This window comes from Tachypleus tridentatus, chromosome 13, assembly GCF_004210375.1.
Source record: "Tachypleus tridentatus isolate NWPU-2018 chromosome 13, ASM421037v1, whole genome shotgun sequence".
Lineage (NCBI taxonomy): Eukaryota > Metazoa > Arthropoda > Merostomata > Xiphosura > Limulidae > Tachypleus > Tachypleus tridentatus.
The window spans coordinates 75,789,530-75,810,105 of NC_134837.1; the positions used below are offsets into that span (position 1 = coordinate 75,789,530).

At 35.9% G+C, this 20,576-nt stretch overlaps 1 protein-coding gene across 5 annotated transcripts in view; it reads left to right on the top strand.

Annotated features, from left to right (window-relative positions):
* Positions 1-15,070, top strand: part of LOC143237197 (uncharacterized) — a 234,949-nt gene extending 219,879 nt beyond the window's left edge. For all 5 annotated transcript variants that reach the window (XM_076476179.1, XM_076476181.1, XM_076476182.1 and 2 more), the window contains 4 exons: positions 1,475-1,729; positions 6,476-6,679; positions 9,324-9,660; positions 11,953-15,070. In XM_076476179.1, coding sequence (XP_076332294.1) covers positions 1,475-1,729; positions 6,476-6,679; positions 9,324-9,660; positions 11,953-13,208 — 2,052 coding nt within the window. In that variant the 3' untranslated portion in view covers positions 13,209-15,070. The remainder of the gene's footprint in view (positions 1-1,474; positions 1,730-6,475; positions 6,680-9,323; positions 9,661-11,952) is intronic.
* The last annotated feature ends 5,506 nt before the right edge of the window (positions 15,071-20,576 follow it).

Here is a 20,576-nt window from a genome sequence, read left to right on the forward strand (position 1 = left end):
AACTCTCGTCAGAGATATTCCTGCTTTATTGAAGCCTTATCTCATAGCCTTCGTTAACGAAATAGCGGATAACTTTATTAGAGCCAATATAAACACCCATAAGGTCACATCTTTGATCGAGGTTCTGTATTTTCGTGGCTTATGTAACTTTATTGTTGAAGCATGGCCCTCTAGATAGAGCCGTAAACTGTGATCTCAAAACAAATACGTGCATCGATGGCTCAGCGGTAAGCTCTTGGGACTTATAACACTAAAACTCTAGGCTCGATTCTCGCTGTTAACGAGGCACGGATAGCACATTATGTGTAACTTTAAGCTAAAACCAACAGCAACTAAATTATGAAAAAAAACTTTCTTATTTATTTCAATTTGCGCCGTTTTAATCCGACTACATTCACTGTGAACGTTATGAAAGTACGTGGAAGAAATGTCAAATGACAGACATTAACCATTTTAAAACTCCATGGCCCGGCATGACCAGGTGGTTAAGGCACTAGACTCGTAATCCGAGGGTCGCGGGTTCGAATCCCCGTCACACCAAACATGCTCGCCCTTCCAGCCGTGGAGGCGTTATAATGTGACAGTCAATCCCATTATTCGTTGGTAAAAGAGTAACTCAAGAGTTGGCGGTGGGTGGTAATGACTAGCTGTCTTTTCTCTAGTCTTACACTGCTAAATTAGGAACGGAAAGCGCAGATAGCTCTCGAGTAGCTTTGCGCGAAATTCAAAAACAAACAAACAAAAAACAAAACTCCATAGTTTGGTATTCTTATCAAGTGGAACCTTAAGTCAAATTGTAGAATACGAACTATTATTATTACATAAACTACGTGTATTGTTGAAACACCAAAATTCTTTTTTCCACGTATGCAGAAATAAAGTAGTAAAACGTTAGAACAGCGATTTCTTTAAGCCTTTAATAAGGGAAGGTTATCGTTTGTTTGAAGTTAAGCACAAAGCTACACAATTAACTATCTGTGGTAGGAAGGTTATTAACCATCAGTTTCATTTGAGGACTTCTAGTGCTTGACTGTCTAATTCTGTTTAACTGGGCCATAAAACATCTTTATGGATCAAACTGGTTTGTTATAGCTGAATCAGTTATAGCTGCAAAGTGGCCCGGGCATGACCAGGTGGTTAGGGCGCTCGGAGGGTATCGAATCCCCATCCCACCAAATATGATCTCCCTTTCAGCCATGGGGTATTATCATGTGTATGGTCAATCTCACTATTAGTTGTTGTGTTTTTTTTTTTAAAAAAAGAGTAGCTCAGGAGTTGACGGAAGGTGGTGAAGATGTTTTGATTTTTTACTACGCCGTGTTGTGGAATAAGTATTAAAACTGTTTTATAGGGTGCGCTGTTACATGGCATCACAACAATTACACGTCGGACATTCCTTACGTTCCTGAATAAATGTCATAAAGTTTGTCGAAGTATGCTAGTTGTTACAAATCCTTAATTTTCTCTGTCCCAGGTGCACCTGTATTTTTCTGCCTTACCAGAAGATAAGGTTCCATACGTCAACAGTATTGGAGAGAAATACCGAATCAAGCAGCTCTTACATCAGTTGCCGCCACACGACAACGAAGTCCGCTACTGTAATGGTCTCAGCGATGAAGAAAAAAGGGAGCTTCGATTATTCTCGGCACAGCGGAAACGAGAGGCATTAGGGAGGGGCACTATACGTCAACTTCCGGTTACCCTTCAGGCATCAATGACTTGTGTAAATGTAAGTTATTCACAAACCTAATATCAACTTTTCCTATTGGACTTTAGGATTTCCCCTCTTTTAAAATTCTTATTATTTGTTTTCTGGTGACGAATATTATTTTCTAGCACTAATATTCATTTTTTGTCGTTTATAAACTCGTCTAATTAAGATATACCCAAGTTTTCAGTACCACAAAATTTTCTGCTTTACAGCTGATATATAATATATACACATTTACACAAAGTTCTGTTCGGATTGGAGATTAGTCTGTTATTCGTATTTTCTGTATATGTATGGATTTCATGTGTGGTGAAATAAAACAGTTGCTCTAACCTGAAATCAAGAAAAGCAACATCCCTAACAGCCTGAAATAGAACTATTAAAAAATACAAAAACTAGGAGGGAACAATTTTTATTTATTTCTGGCTCAAGGAAGGAGAATAGTAACACTCATCGGTTGACACTAGGTTTTTATATATAACGTTTATTAACGGCTGGCCACTAGATGGCGCCCCTTCCCTGCTATTAAATCTGTTTGCTGTACCTAAAATAGAGGTAAGAAATATTTTTTATATTGAAGATAGTTTCTCACCTTAAACACATATTTTCTTTTAGCACATAGCCATTGCTCTGCTTCTATTTGTCTATAAAGTCTATGAAACTTGGTAATAATCTTACGAGATGATTAGTCGTGGGATTCCCTTGGAGTCTTCATCAATACCCTTTTATTTATTGATTTTTATGGTATTTGCTAGAGTCTGATTTCCTCATGAGAGGTCCTCACATAACACTTGAAACTGCTGAAACTCTCTCGTATTTACTGTCCCTTAGCATCAGTTGTTCTTGATTGGAAGCTGATTTATGGCCCTGCCCTTTCCCGAGTCGTTCGTCATTTAAGTTTGTTATTAAATATAACTTTATTCTACTTTCTTTAGTGAGTCGACTTTTTTTATCATGAAATAAAATATTATGTACCTTTATTTAAGTATTACGCGCAAGAGCCGATTAATTATTTCTTGCTGTTTCACTAACTGTACATTTAATTTACCAACAAAATACATGAAGTTGTTTCGAAATACTCGCTATATAAACTGAGATTTCTGTGCACTGTCAGTTTTAAATAAATAATCGAACTTTGATTTCATTCGGCCAATGGCATCTATATGAATTTGAAACTACGTTAAATGAATTCTAGTATTATTGGCCTGCGGGAAATCGAATTTTAATTTAAGAGGACGAAAAGAAAATTTGTGGATTTACTTTGATTAATAGGCATGACTTGTTCAACTAAATTTAATTAACCACCACAGGTTCATTAAGTTCAATATAATTAATTGGTAGTTTATAGTTATTGTATATTTATGAATTTGTTTGATTTAGTTGAAACCGTTCTTCAAATAACAGAATTGAGATGATTATCGAGTAAGTTACAGAGTTGGCTGATTAACTTAATTGAATACCAGTTTCGGTTAACTCGGTCAGGTTGTAGAACCATATTGCGTAAATTAGTTTAATTAAATAATTACGTTCTGTTGTTGATTACTCTTGGATAAATTAGCTTGATTTAAATTCGTTGAACAATAACGTGATACTGTGAATTGAAATTGCGTTACTAGCCTTAAACATATTACTTAAATTGAAATGAAAGGACGTTAACGTTTGTAAAGTAAGTCTGGACAGACATATTCGATAGCTTTGGTACACTAGTCAAATGTAACGATAGCTGTGACGGGAACGTGGTACCTGCTTTGTCCCGCACACTACAAAACAAGCACCAAGCTCACGGCGGTATAGAAGACGAAACAAATACCACACTCCAATCACAGCTGTCGTTACATTTGACTAGTGTACCAAAGCTAGCGAATATGTCTGTCCAGATTTGTTTTACCAACGTCAAGATCCTTTCAATTTAAGTAATATGCTTGAGGACAAGTAAAATCACAGTGGGCGTCATAGAGGTTTACCTAATCAGACATTACTTCAGCATGTATTGGAATATACTGATTTTCTATAACTGTACAATAAATTTGTGGATTACTAGAAAGCATTTTGAAATGTTAGTAGTACACAATTTTATATAAAAAAAAATTGCCAGGAACAAATTTAGTTGAATTTTCTACACATTCGTTAACGTGTCCCATTTAATGGAAGAGATCGAACGATTTGGCACGTGAGCTGCTTTGTTTAGTATTCTTAAAATAAAGATTGTTTTGCAGATAATGTCGGAGAAGCTGACCAAATACGTCCATAGTCAGAATTAAAGTACCAGAGGACAACGTTCCCACATCAATGCCATAAATCACAATGCTTTTCTTTTGAAGCGTTGAAGAATCTGACTTCTATACAAAGAAAGAATACTTCTGCGCAGTCAGCATGTCTCTCGTAAGCAGTCACCTGATGGTCATTAGCTATTGATTTCTTTCAAGACAAAACTCACTGCCTCAATCATCGTTCTATCGGTTGACCTCCACGTGCACGTAGCTGACTGGAATGACACTACAAATTGCTTTTGTGATAGTAGAGGCCAGTCAACTAGATGGTGAAAAGATTGAGAACAGACCAGGAATAAATTGACAAAGTTACTGAAGCGAAAAATTAGATCTTTACTTATGTGAAAACTTCGTGGTTTGTTTAGTGTACCTTCCCAACACTGAGTTGAACTGGAACGCGTGGTTTCGCACACAGACAGATATTTATACTGAAAGATTTATTCTGTGATCAAGTAATCTAATATCATATAAAAAAAATTAACTAATATAATTGTTCAACAGACTTGAAAAATTTAGATATTTCTTAAGTTTGAATATACAGGGTGTTGCAGAATGAATATATCAATGGACATTTGAATGACTTTTATTATTTGAGATAAAAACAGAATTCAAAACGAAACATCTTCTGATGTAAGATTTATTGACGTTAATAATTATTGTTGTTACGTACATTATTTGTCATTATTTATGAAATGCTTCATTGCAAATTTCAAAACTGACTCTATTTTGCGTAAAATGGACTGTTATTTTTGGGGCTTTTTAAAACACAGGTCTGTCATAACAACACAAAGGGCCTTGAAGAACTGAAACTTTGCACACATAATACTGTTTTATCAACCCCTACAGCTGTGTTGGAAAAAAGTTTTTATCGGAATTAGGTTGATAATAGCCAATGTTCGAAAAAATAAAGGTTTGTCAATTACACTAAATTACACTTACAAGTCTTCATAAGACATTTTTGTTTTGAACTTTGCCCTTATCTCAAGTAATACAAATGCTATTCAACTTTCTGTTTTAGTATATGCATTTTGGGACATCCTGTATATGTACAGCTACATTATATGGTTTCTTGTCAATAAAGTAAGCTCTTCTCTTCTCTGACCTCACCCCCTTTTGACACTTCATCCCATAGAAAGAGTTATTCAAACTGTTTTCCACCGTTGAATCATCCTGTCCACAGCTGTCAACGACTAAATGACGATCTTTTGCCGGTCATAAAATTATAATGCTTCATAAAGACTCGCTAGAAAGTTTGATGTTGAAACACAGAGGATTCGAGGGAGGTAAAACTGGCACGCGAGGGTAGAAGTGGCGATTAGTAATTCTTAATGCTGAATCATTTCTCTGTTAGTACTATTGTTTGTATACTAAAAATTAAGTTGTATATAAATCACGTTAGCTGGAGCAGTTTTTTGCTATTTACATAACGGTAGATGATGTAGTGTAGTTACAACCCAGATCACAAGTGTCTGTATTTGTTAACTGCAAAGTGTTGCCCAGAACGTTCCAAGGTATTTCTGTTGCTATGGTTTTATATGTTTGCATCTAATAATGATTGTAACACTTGCATTCATTCACAATGTACCTTACACGTGACATCACTGATATAAAGTACACTTTTTGCCTTACCTGGCCCAGTATGGCCAGGTGGTTAAGACGCTCGACTCGCAACCTGAGAGTCGCGGGATCGAAACCACGTGGCATCAAACATGCTCGCCCTTTCAGCCGTTGAAACGTTATAAAATGACAGTCAATCCCACTATTCCTTGGTAAAAGAGTAGCCCAAGGGTTGGCGCTGGATGGTGATGACTAGCTGTCTTCCCTCTAGTCTTACACTGCTAAATTGGGAACGGCTAGCGTAGATAACCATCGTGTAGCTTACGCGAAATTCAAAACAAACGAAAACTGCCTTACCTTGATTGTATAGAAGTCTTTAAAATAGGTATCATATTGATGTTCCATCGGTTCATTATAAATACAAATGTTATTGTTTAATAAAAGCCAATAGAAGTAGATAGTTATATTGTTACAGTTACAATATGCTTGTCTATGTTAAGAGAGATGAATAATCGTTGATTCAATATATAATTGGTCAAACGTAGTCTGGTGGTTAGTATGAGATGACATGAATCTCGTCCCGTTGTCGCAAATTCGCGCTCCGCACTATGGGGCCTTATGATGCGTTATAAAATTGACAGTCAAATCCCCCTGCTCGAGTATCCCAAGTGTTGGCGGTTGGTGCAGTTCGTTAGCTTTTACTGTCTACTTTCCCAGTTCAATACTAAGAAGTAGAAGCGTAAAAATCCAGTCGAGCTATTTTTCACTGATTTCTATAATAGATAAATACAAGTATTCCTACAAACTTGTGTTCAGAATCGTATATTTTCTTTTATCGTGGATCATGCTGACATTGAACAGGATGCTGTGTTTTTAAAATTTAAGCATTTAATTTGATCAAACTAATTGAAATAATATTTTATTTTCAAATACCTAGTGTGAAGAAGCGATAGGAGGTGGAGACATTTGTGTTTTTGCTTCTCGTGCTGGACCAAACACGTGCTGGCATCCGGCGTGCTTTGTGTGCTCGGTCTGTGGAGAACTGCTCGTTGACTTGATCTATTTCCACAGGGAAAACAAACTGTACTGTGGTCGCCACCACGCGGAGAGTCTGAAGCCGAGATGTGCAGCTTGTGATGAGGTAAGTCCGTGCCTGTGTAAACACGTTCCACGATGTGTGGGCTGTGTTGAAAACCATCATAATTCGGAATGCCCAGAAGAACACAGAAACTGACCGTGTTATAACTGCCAACAGTGAAATACAGCTAATTATAAATGATATTCTAAATATAAAGACATGGGAATTAGAACCTGTAATATATAAAATAAAACAAACATACAGAAACAAACACACCCAGTCCGGAAATAAACATTAAAGAGAAAGAAAGCCAGCCAAAGAAAAAAAAACAACTTAAAACTTAAGCAAACCCCGTCTTTGAAGCAATTACAAATACATTCTTAGAGTTCGTGTAACAGTAAACAGTACAAACGGTTTCACGCTTTTAATAAAAATAGCGAAACAGCACCTTACACTAGTCATTCCACACAACGCACACATTCTGAAAACCATGTAAAAAATAAATAAAAAGTAATCTCTATTCCAGCGCTTTATCAACACCAGCCATAGGATATCATTCACAGACATGGTTCTGGAAAGGAAAAGATTATTAGAAAATAAAAAAAAACCTAAAAGCCTCAAGTAAAATAACAGTGAAAGAGGAAGAAAAAGTTAGTATGGACCTGACCCTTCCAGGTCAAAAAGACCGATGCCGGAATGGATAAGATAAACGTTGTTTAGTTAGCCCGTTAGTTCTGCTTTAGTATTTTAATGTTCATACTCTACAGTTGAGTCATCTAAACTGAATAGTTTATGTTGCATCAGTTGCTCTCTCCATATAACTCGTGTAAATTCGTAAATAAGTTTTAATAATAGGAATAACTTGTAATTGATTTTTGTTGCTGTTGTTATATCTTATGTGATCATTTTGTCACTGAAGTGTCGTTTATGACTTACTTAAAATTATCTATTTTATGGTACCTTAACGAGTTATTGTTTGCTACTGGACTCCACGTAAATAAAAACTAAGCTGACAGTTGTTAGTTTAACACATAATCGCTTTCAGTTCTCGTAATGTGAGATGCGACATTATATTTGATTTTCCAAAAGATTCACTTTATTCTCGTAAATAAGCCAGAAACAAGTCGTTCATTTAAGTTTTAAAAGACGTACAGAGTCATTGTGTCTTTCAAACAAGCTGTGAGCTATATTTTGATCCTCGTCAGTATGTTTTTTTTACAACTAATATAAATTTGGCCCTCATTCTACGCAAAGGAGTGCTAGACATCTGACACGACAATTTGAAACTGGTACTGCATCCAAAACTGACTGTCGATAGATAAATTATCTGGTCCACTATAGGGATTTAAAAACACAATAGTGGCAGCTGTTTCATGTTGGAAATCTATGTAAAAAACACATTACATGTATAAAGATAACATCCAGATATGTGGAATTCTGTTTGAAAACACACGTTACATGTATGACAATAGCATCTACATCTGTGAAAATGCCTTTAAAAAACATATACATTACCTGTATAATTCATTGAAATTATTATACACCGTTATAATAAACATCTTGTTTGCCGTGTGATCTGAAGATGTTTGATTATTACTTACAAGCTGAAGTACTCATTCTTTGTTCAGGTTATAAACGTAAATAAAGATATGGAGGTGAGTGTTATGATAAGGAACACGTCGTTATTACATCAACAAAGGTTTTGTATGAACTGTAAGAACTCACTGTGTATATACTTTAAAACGTGGTATACACTATGCGATGGTAAGGATGACTTTGTAGGAAGAGGTAGAGACAATGAGTATGCTTTTTGTTACTGACCGCAGGAAATGTCACAGATCAGTGTAGGAAGTGGTTATAACTCGAGAAGCGACTTTTCATATCAGCCTTATGGTGGTTCTTGGAGTAGTAACTTCAGCTGGGTTTGTGTTTTATTTCAGTAGTATTGGCCATATGTTTTTCATTGCATTTCTTCATAGATAATGCTGGTGCGCTATCTGAGATATACTAGACATTTGTACGCCCGCACTCCACCCTTTGTGTACGTTGTGTTGTAGGAAATTTAATATATTTTTCTAAGGATGTGGCGCCATCTATGTTTTTATTTAACGTTAACCTACGTCAAAGATAAATGCTCAATAACATCAATAATGGAGGGTAGAGAGATTTGTTAACTTGTATTAACAATCCCCTTTATTTAAACATTATCTTATCATACACACATGTTCTAAAAGTTTTATAAAGTGTCAAAGGTACTGTTGAAACTAGATAGAACCTTTCTACTACTATACTACTAAATAACACTACTTCGAAGTTATTTTTTTTCCGCCTTCCCAGTTGCAGAAATATCCATAAAATAAAGATTCATGATGTTGGCAAACGCTCAAACCAAGTAGGTTAAAAAAAAGTGAAACTCTAAAACCCGAGCACTTTTGAAAAGTGGTCCTATCTTTATCAGGGGCTAACAGAAAAGCAGTTTCGAAAGCGATCTAGTTATAAGATGTTTTTATTTAGATAGAGCAAGTTATATATTTCTTTTGTTGTTGTTTTTTTACAGGCCACCACTTTTTTTGTTTCAGATCTTGATTATCTTATAAAATCGTAAATTTAATAATGGTGGTACATACATTTCCACGTGGTTTTTATAATCTAAGCATCAGACGTTTTGTATAATGATTAGTGAACATCTTTTTTCGGTTTTTGACAGATTGTTTTTGCTGACGAATGTACAGAGGCAGAAGGAAGAGCGTGGCATATGAAACATTTCTGCTGTTTCGAGTGTGATCGACAACTGGGGGGTCAGAGATACATCATGAGAGAAGGGAAGCCATATTGTCTCCACTGTTTCGATGCTATGTTTGCTGAGTACTGCGACACATGCGGAGAGCCAATAGGAGTTGACCAGGGACAAATGTCACATGAGGGTCAGCACTGGCACGCCACAGAAACGTGCTTTCGCTGTTATACTTGTCATATGCCACTACTAGGACGACCATTCCTTCCTCGCCGTGGTCTCATCTATTGTTCTGTTTCTTGTAGTAAAGGTAATACACGATGCTTTGAAGTAACTTATAACATATAAAAAGTTCAAAAATAAAAGTTTACTCTTTACTAATTACATTTTTTCACTAATTAATTTCCACTTTGGTTCATATGTTTGAGGCACTGTTAAACAGAGTTTTTGATCAAATTTGTTGAAACAGTTTGAATTTAAAATCTTCCGTTTACCAGTTTAAAACAATGCATTTCAAGTCCTTGAAACTTAGTTATCGTTTAAGTCCCTTCTAACTATAAAACACTATGACGTTACCTAGCAAGTTTTTGGATATACAACGCTAAAATCTGGGGTTAGATTCAGTGTGGCTTTGCTATAACAAGAACACACACATTGATGATTTTATCATCCACTACCCAGATCATGCTATAACAAGAATATAAGAACATTTATTCAGCAAGACTTCTATTGTTGTTATTGTTTTTTTCAAATTGTCCAAAAACAAGAATCGCTTGATTTTCAGATATTTTTAAGACACCATTTAAACCAGGGACAATGCAACAGTATGTGATCCCAGCTGTGTTTCATTACATGTAAACTAAAGAATGTTCATTAATGTAATTTGGCGTATACTAAAATACCTGAAAACTTGCATATGGTATATTAAAATTAAATTAATCGCCAATCCAATTGAGGACAAATCTCCAAAGACGTATTCTGGAGCTACAGTTAGTTCCACTAATGGATCCTCCTCTAGGCAGTGTGCCTATTTTGATTCTGAAGTTATTGATGATTCATTCTCTGGCTGTGGTACAGACTCCTATGGTGGAACCATATCGCGACATGCCTGTTGTCGAGCTGAACTTGGAAGTGGTTCTAGTTCTTCATCCAGTCTAAATATTTGACTTTCCCGTTTAATGTTCAGCTCTTTAATGGCAGATCTGGCAAATGTTCGACCGCTTCTCGCAGTAGGAGTTATGGGGTCACCATACGTGAGGATAAGTACTGGTAGAGCTTTAGAAACGCTTTGAAGCACAGTGCAAAATTACTCTTCCGTTCTTGGACCACGAGAGTTAAATCTAAGGTACTGCAGCATAATTGAGAGGAAAACTGTGGATAAGTTAACTGAAGAGAGGAACATGGTTATGTCATGGTTAAACCCTCTAACGGGTTATGTTCAGTGACATAATGTGGCTCAAATCTTAGATCATCAATTTGGTTGCTCAGCGCATTATCCACTCTTGACTTCGCATGTTAGGGCGCTCGACTCGTAATCTGAGGATCGCGGGTTCGAATCCCCGTCACGTCGAACATTCTCTCACTTCCAACCGTTACGGCCAATCCCACAATTCGTTGGTAAGAGTAGTCCAAGAGTTGGTGGTGTGTGATGACTACTTGCTTTTCTTCTAGTCTTTCACTACTAAATTAGGGAGCCCCCCCTGCTAGTACAGCGTTAAGTCTACGGATTTACAATGCTAAAATCAGGACTTCGCTTCCCCTCGGTGGGCTCAGCAAATAGCCCAATATGGCTTTGCTATAAGAACACACACACTAAATTGGGGACGGCTAGCACAGATAACCTTTGTGAAACATTGCTCGAAATTCAAAACAAACAAACATTAACAACTTTAATTCCATTTAAATATAGTACATAAATACTAAGGAATATATTGAACACAGATGTTACTGAAATAAAAAAATCCAGTATTGTAGTGCCTATAATTGATGTATTTTGAAATATAAGAAAGTACCTTCTCAATCGAGTATTGCATAATAATCACAAGAAATACAGTGGTTTGGTTTGAATTTCGCACAAACCTACACGAGGGCTATCTGCGCATGCCATCTCTAATTCAGCAGTGTAACACCAGGGGAAAGGTAGCTAGTTATCACCACCCACCACCAACTCTTGGGCTACTATTTTCCCAACAGCTGGAAGGGCGAGCATGTTTGGTGCGACGGGGATTCGAACCCGTGGCCCTCAGATTACGGGTCGAGCGCCTGTTCCACCTGGCCATACCGGGCCTATCATGAAGCTAACTTTAATTCAAGTCTCTGCTGAAATGTCGTCTGGTATTATTACGATACCAAGGTTAAGAATAAAATAATTTGTCCAAATTTAAAAATTATGATGCAACTTTTTAAAAAATTTATATTGACAAAAAATTTTAGCAATGATAGAAATATTTGTATCATGATATTACTTACTTTGCTGATTTTAATCCAAAAGTAATGTTTCACTGATATTTTCGCAGTTTTTTTACTGATAACAAACATAGTGTGGATATATATTTTTACAGACTGTTTTTTATAAATTTGGTTGTTGTTCATCCGTTATTAGGCGAACTACCAACGCCTAAATCGAGCTCAAGAGGAAGCCCAGTAGCGTCATCTCGTGAGCAAAGTGTGAAACAAAGTCCGAGCCAGAGCCCTTCCTTAAGTCGTAAGTCCGGAACCTTGTCTCCTCTATACCAAGGTAGCATCTCGGATCATAGCTCCCTTCGCTCGGAGCAAACAGAAAAAGTTGAAAACGTTTGGAGAGCTCAGACAAATGGAGATATCAGTATTGTTGAGGAAATAAGCAGTAGCGGCCCCCGAGAGTGCAGCACTGTGTGTGGAACGAGTAGCGGTAATGGCCGGAATAGAGAACCACTGAATCTGTCGGACTTTACACTAGACGCCCTGATGGCAAATGCTGAAGTGTTTGTGGAAGTGGTTCAAGAAATCCAACACCGTCAACAGAGACGACAGTTGTCTGTGATCCAAAAACATCAACAACGTCTTTCTGGGGCCCACTTCTCTATGCCAGATCTCACGCGAGATGCCAGTACATCGGCGCAGGGAACGCCACCGCTGACTCCGCCAGCAGTTCGTGATGCGTCAGAAAAAAGCAGTCAGGTTAAAGAGAAATCTCCAGATCCGTATTCAGGAAGTCGAGTTAGTTCCAATAGTGGATCTTCCTCCAGACAATTATGTGTCCATTTTGACCCTGAAATTATTAAAGATCGACCTTCTAGCGGCGGTACGGAGTCCAATGTTGGCGCCAGGTCGCGACATACCAGTTGTCGAGCTGAACCTGGAAGTGGTTCCAGTTCTTCATCCAGTTTAGATACTCTACCATCATGCCATAAAGTTCCTGCGAAAGCTCTGACCTCTAGTAGCAGATCTGCCAAACATTCGTCTTCCCGCGGTGCCATTCCTCGCAGTAGAAGTTATGGGGGTCGCCCTTCTTCGAGAGAAAGCTTTCGAGACGACTTAAACCACAACTCAAGAAAACCCTCCCATTCGCAGCAAACCCCGGGAGTTAAACCTAACGCACACGACAGGGAAATTGAGAGTAAAGTTGTGGATAAGTTTCTTAATTCGCGAGTTGTTAAACCAGAAGATGAAGACTGTTGCAGCACATGTTCAAGTTCAAGTTCCGACGACTATCCCTACCAACTACCACCAAGAAGAGCTTATGGGGGCGTAAGGATCTCCTACGTCAGCAATGATGCCCTTGCTGTGGCTCGTCAGAGAACTCGTACTCTTCCCTTAACTAAAGGATCGAATGATGACAGGAAGAAAGAACAAAATAAAAATTGTATTATTTCGTGACATTATATATACATCTACCTTGGGTATATACAAGCCTTCCTCTAAAGCTTATGGCTCAGTATGTCATACAGTTATATGCAACATTGAGTTTCTGTGTTTCGTTTTGCTGCACACAAATTATAGGATTCTTTTCTTGAATCTTTTACAAAGTTGTTTGAGAAATCGGTACCGAAAACTGTTTGAAGTTTTATATATTTAAAAAAAGTATTAAATCTTATGTTATTGGATAAATAATAATAATAGTTTTACCTAAATGCAGTTAAAATACAAAGTTTTCAATGTTATGAACACACGTGATAACCACGATTTTAAAACATTATTTCCCCATTAGTGAGAGAGAAGTGACGTCACAATGTTAAGTGTTATTTCCAGTGCCAAAGTTTTCGGGTATTGCTTTTCAACATGTATATATCAGTGAAGTACCGTTACAGTAATGCTACGTCAGATTGTATGAATTAGCGAAAACCGTTTTGATGCGACTTAATCGTACTGTTCATTTTTTTAGTCACAAGAATAGTTTAAACCGAAATTCGAACATTAGTGTACTAATATTGTACGGAATGATAGAAGTAATAATATGTAAACCATTCAGATTCTATTGGTAATTTTTGTCTCAGTTCCTGCTCTATGCAGTAGTGGTACATTTCACTAAAAGTACTATATATATAGTCCATTACAAATAAATAATAAAAAATTGTCTTCCTAATAATACAATTAATTGTATTTAAACACCTGGCATCATTGTTTTCTTGATCATATATTCTGATGTCTGACTTAAACATATTTCCATTTGTATTCCAATATTTACCACTTATTAATTTAGCGCATTGTGATTTCCTTTGACTTCAAATGGCACATTGAATTGACTGTGTTAACAAAAAAAAAAACAACTGAAAATACGATTACGAATCATAAGAATTATTTGAGTGCAGTTTTTAACTTTACAGCAAATAACCTAAAGCTTTCATAAAACGCAACTTTGTTTGCACGATGACAGAAAAGTATTTCACATTTGTTTTATTTTGTATTTTATTTCGAATAATGAATGAGCTGATTTATTAAATACCGTACCCTAAAAATCGCTTTGTGAGAAATATCGATTTATAAATGACTTGATAAGCCGCTACTTTGTGGAATACAGATCTTGTTACAAGGATTTTACTTTTTTTTTTTTATTTATTGGCTTCACCTGTTTTCGTCTTTTTAAATAAAATTTAAAATAAAAAAAATAAAATAAAATAATTAGAACTCTCAAAGATTAGTTTTAGGGCCCTTTATGGACTCGTTGAAAATTTTCTTTTGGTCAGAAAAAGAGGAGTTAAGAATATATTTATTTCTAAGATATCATTAATTATATTAACAATATACAAACGTGACCAGTAATGTAATTACTAGAAACAAAATTTCATACAGAAAATGCTTAAACTGGGCTTTTCAAATATACACTTGCTGTGAAGCTTACTGCTATTAGTAAGCATATTTCATGAGTTTTCTGAATAGCTGTTTAATCGCTTTAAATCAAAGTAACAAGCCCAAAGATTTATCGGTGAAATCTACGCCATTTTATATTAGACGAGATTTGATGGATATAATATTCCCCTTCTGCGGTATTTGCTAGTGTGTGACCTATTAAATGTGTTGCGTCAGACCATTGTATGTTGAATTAGGTTTTGTACACAAATTCAAAAGTTATATGTCCTTAGCTATTGAACCAGTATTGATTTTTGTATATTATTTGTGAATATGAAACAAAAAGAGAGAGTAGTGTTATTCATTCTTTAAAAATATGTAGAACTAACCACTAAAATCGTACTTTTCATATATTGTGATAAATGTGTTATTAAAATCCTAATTACAGACCTATATTATATCTAGAGCAGTTACTCATAAATTCGTTTTACTGGTAGCAAATGTTTTCATATTTGAAAATTCTCACAATCTTGATAAAACACGAAGCTTAATGATATTTAAATCATAGACTATTATCATATACATGAAATAATTAACAGCTGATTTACACGTAATTATTGTCTCTATTATTACAGTGTAAACGAACTCTGTTCATTCGTTCCTATCAATATTGTTAATTATTTATTTGGTATTCTGGTTTCCTCAGACGTTTATTGTTGAAGTGTTATGAAATGAATATCGCGAGGCACTTCATATTGTTAAAATATTTTATTGTTTGTTTGTTTTGCTGTTAGTCGCAAAGCTATACAAGGTTTTCCGTCGAATACAGGATTTAAGCGTCACAAGCCTCTTAGCAACATTGTATTACCAGGAGACTAAAGTATCTTATAACGCAGCGTTGTATTAGCAAATCAGAAAGACGCACGTGCTTTTTTGATACGTGAATAATATAAAAATGTTGTACACAATGTTAACGCTTGAATTTCATCTCAGATTAAAACCATATTCTATAAGGTGTGAATAAATAATTAACCATTATTTTATAATGTAAATACTCAACAATATAATTTCCTTAACAGATGGAGCCACCAAACGATAACCAGTGTCACTAAAGGAAACATACCAAATTAAGGTATGTTAAACACGCGAAAGTACACTTCGTAGCTGATGTACAAAACATCAAGGAATACCATAAGGCTATACAGCCTGTGTTATTAAAATAAAAAATATAACTGTTATAAAACAGATGTATATATAATGTTTTAAAGTCATTTTTATCTCACGTGTACTAATTTAACTTAGTTTTGTGAGTGATTTACGATACTTCATTAAATTTATTATTGTATATTACACCCGGACCACTGCCTAATAAATATATTACAAATTTATTTACTTTTTGACAAATGTGAAACTTAGAATATAATCAAATACCAGAGATCTAAGTATTTTCTCTTTTACCGTTATAAAATGTTTATTTGGAATTGCCCCCCGCTAGTGCAGCGGTAAGTCTACGGATTTGCAACGCTAAAATCAGGGGTTCGATTCCTATCGATGGGCTCAGCAGACAGCCCAATGTGGCTTTGTTATAAGAAAACACACTTGTTTTGAATTTCACGCAAAGCTACTCGAGAGCTATCTGCGCTAGCCGTCCCTAATTTAGCAGTGTAAGACTAGAGGGAAGGCAGCTGATCATCACCGCCAACACTTGGGCTACTCTTTTACCAACGAATAGTGGGATTGATCGTACCATCATAACGCCCCACAGGTGAAAGGGCGAGCATGTTTGGTGTGACAGGGTTTCGGACCCGCGACCTCCGGATTACGAATCGAGTGCCTTAACCACCTGGCCATGCCGGGCCGACCCAAACTGGTAATGAGCCTTAAATAAACGAAACTGTAGCTCACATTCAAGCAATGCCTTAGTCTTATACAAACCTACACAATGGGCTATATGTGCCCTGTCCACCATGGGTATCGAAACCCGGCTTGTAGCGTTATGAGTCCGAAAACATGCCACTGGAGGGCATACAAGTTGTGTCGTCAAACCAAATAAGTATAGTAAGACGTTTAGTAAACCAGATGAGCATATAACATGTTAGGTATTAAACTCCTTTCTATCTAATCGTTTATAAACATTAAATAAATATATAAATCTTACTATTTAAGAATTATATCGCTGATTTATTTACATTTCCCCAAACGTAATGTTGAAAATACATTCATATACATGGAGATCCAAGTGATACTTTCTATTTTACTATTGGTGAAAAAAAGAACAATCTCTAGTGTACATATAGAATTATTAAAAGGTGAGCCCGGCATGGCCAGTTGGTTAAAGCGCTCGACTCGTAATCCGAGGGTCAGGGGTTCGAATATATGTCAGAACATTTTATAAACGGCATAAAGATATACGATTGATACACATGTAATTCCAAGAATAACTTCCACCTGGTGATGATTAAACTTAAACTAATGGAACTTCTAATTTAGAATAAATCAGTGACCCCATAATTCCGGAGCTATTAGGCAAAAGCAACTTCTGTACATATGACCTGTATCAATTCCAGATGTAGATCCTTTTCTCTGTTATTTTGCATTATGTTGGCTGGACAGTGGATAACACTCGGTACTGGCATTTGTAGGTTAATGGATTTTCATCTGTTACAAAATGTTGCACTTTGCTTACCATGGCTGGGATGGAGTTTCTTTGCAGGTATCTATCTGGATAGTTCTGATGCTCCAAGTTGACGTATGTTCCTTTGTTTCTCAATTCAACTAAGTTTAAGGACTATCCACATCTTGAAAAGTTCTTAATATGAGCGCATCTTTGTAATCCACGTGTGTGATTATTGTCATGTCTGTTACATACTTTCCCAAATGTGGCAAGGTCTTGGTGATATCACACTACATACGAAATGCCAAATAAATGATGAAATGTAGCTTTGTTGCTGCTGTGCCACTGGAATCTTGTATCAGTTGTGGTTGTCATTCGAAAAGTTGATTTGTGTACTTAACATTATTTTAATATAACCATTTGTATAATATTGAAAAATATAAAATGTGACGGTATTAAATCAACACACATGAACAATTTCAATATTTTAGTGAAAGTAGAAATGTTTCCCTGTTCAGTTTTTGTGAAATCACAATACAGTATTGGATTAATCAGGTAAGATCGCACACATTGTGAAGATTTAAAAGTTGTTTGTTAGAATCTTTTAAACAACCCTATCTAATAAAAAATACAACAATACAAAGATATGATTAAATACAATTTATTTATTAATTTATACTTTCAGTACATGGTTGTATTTCAATTGACAAATGTAAATATATTCATCATTTTGTTTTTAGATTGGTTAAGAACCATTGTAGTGAAAATATTTCACACAAAATGTCTACTAAGTGTAAATGTGCAAATATAGCTTTGATCTGCTATTACAGGTACAACATACAGATGGTAAACATTTTTCATAATGAAAGCCAAATAATTCTACTTTGGAACTTACAAAGAGAAGGATCAATATATAAGTTTATTTTTAGTTATTTATATATACTAAGCATTACATACATAAAGTTTTAATACAATTTTTGTAAGGTCAGTTATCAGCTTTGCCTTACGTTTGTAGTGTCTATGATTTTCAAAGTGAGGATCCAGACGCAACAGGTTGTTATGAGTGGATTGTGAATTTTTCAAAAAATAAAACTTTCTTACACCCTAAATAAGTTTCCAATAAATATCTCTTCTCATATGATAGCTTTGTCGTTCAGTGCTGCTCTCTATAAGCAAAAATGTTTTTGCTCGCCACTAGTCTTGAAAATACCACATACCCCCTGTTTCAACATGGTTCAAGTAAGTTGTAGCATTTCACAATACTCCACTAGCAGGAGCGTAACATTCTCTTTTATCGTAGCTGATTTCAAGAAAAGAAGCGCCAAAACAGGGGAGTGGAAGTCGAGGTAACAATGTAAGAAAATATTACGATATCTTACCTAAAGTCACAGAAAAGCTGAAATCTCACATTGGTTTGGTGGAGGAAATTTACCTAGATCAGCACCATTCGGAAAATGGCCAAATTTATCTCTAATTAGAGAAACACACTCGTGGGAGAATGTACTACATATGAACCAAATACACTATTTGCCCATCTCGATAGTACGCATCATTAAATTGGGTGTTAAAAATAGGATGACATCCTTAGTTATAGATATGCTGGCTGATTCACCTTCCCATGGTAGAATGTGGTATCCCAGCCAACACAATAGACTGGTCTATCTCCTTTCCATACCAAACCCCGCGGGAGTCAACCTGCTGAAGAAGGTTTGACGGATGTTCCTCAGCCAACTAATATTGTTTGGTTGGTCCAATTTCTTTATAAAACCAGTTAACCAACGAAGTAACCAGCAGGATATTGTAGGATGGGGAGTACTCAACCAGTTATAAGTGAAAAGGATGAAAGCTGTATGTGCAGCCAGTAAAAAAAAAAAAAAAAACGTTTGAGGCCAGAAAATGGCGATAAAGGGATGATATATTAGACATTGAGTCTGTTGAAGGTGAGATCATGAAAAGATAAAAAGTAGTAAAAAAGGTATTTCCTGAAGTAGGGTAAGGACTGGAAATTACGTTTGAACTGGACATAAAGGTATTATCAAAAGGACAGATGCTGATGTGTGATGGATAAAACTTTGAGAAGGAGACAGGCAAAAAATTTGGCCCGATTGAGAAATGTGTTGAAAAAACTCCTAGGTGTAATGGATTTACTGTTGTACATTTATTTTAACGTCTGCATTTGTTTCAGTCAGATACATGTGACATATATTGTTGGATATGCATTGCGCAAGTTTCACTTGTTCTCTAAATTTGTATAAGATTCGCGAGAGTAAGAATCAATGATATATGTTTTAAGAAAACAGTAGCGTGTTTTCGAACATTGTTGAACTTTCGACAATCTCGCCTAATGAGTATATAAAAGCAAGCCATCACACATAATTCCAATAGAGAGTAAAATAATAGTTTTTACTTGCTACAATTAGTATACTATAAGCCTGGCCTGGCATGGCCTAGCGCGTTAAGGCGTGGGCTTCGTAATCTGAGGGTCGCGGGTTCGCGCCCGAGTCGCGCCAAATATGCTCGCCCTCCCAGCCGTGGGGGCGTTATAATGTGACGGTCAACCCCACTTTTCGTTGGTAAAAGAGTAGCCCAAGAGTTGGCGGTGGGTGGTGACGACTAGCTGCCTTCCCTCTAGTCTTACACTGCTAAATTAGGGACGGCTACCACAGTAGCTTTGTGCGAAATTCCAAAACAAAAAAACAAACATATACTATAAGCCTCGGAACCTATAAGTTTGTAAACTTTTTAGATATAAATAATTATTTGAATTAGCTGTTTCTAATAACCATTATCATAAGTTGTATTTTTTGTTTGTATATCAAAATATATTTGTGTTAAGAAAGGAAACTGTGTGCATTAATCTTGTTGGCAAATATCATAAATTTGATATATATTAACATTTAATTAACTTCTAAATTAAAATTACACATTAAAATTTACGTTTGAAATCGTAAAACGTAACATAATAAATCGTAGACTCGTCCGAGATAAATTACAATACGCAACACAGGTAAAAGGTGTATTTTGTTGTGAAAGGAATGAATTTTCATACTTGATAAGCCATCTGACAAAAGCTGCTGCTTAAGATGGAGCTAAAAAAGACAGTAATCCTTGTAGTAAAGGGTCCACAGACCTGAAATAAATGCCTACCTAAAAGTAAGAATGGACTCCAGGGGCAAAAAAATGATGAAGGTCGATGGATGAAACTGTTATAATGAGATAGATCTATAACTGAGGGCCAGTCCCTGGTCTTCTGGACAAGCATAAATGACCTTTAATAATATTCTCAAGAAACATGTTTCATAAATTCTGTAGCATCCAAGAGTAGAAGAGTCTAAAGAACCTCG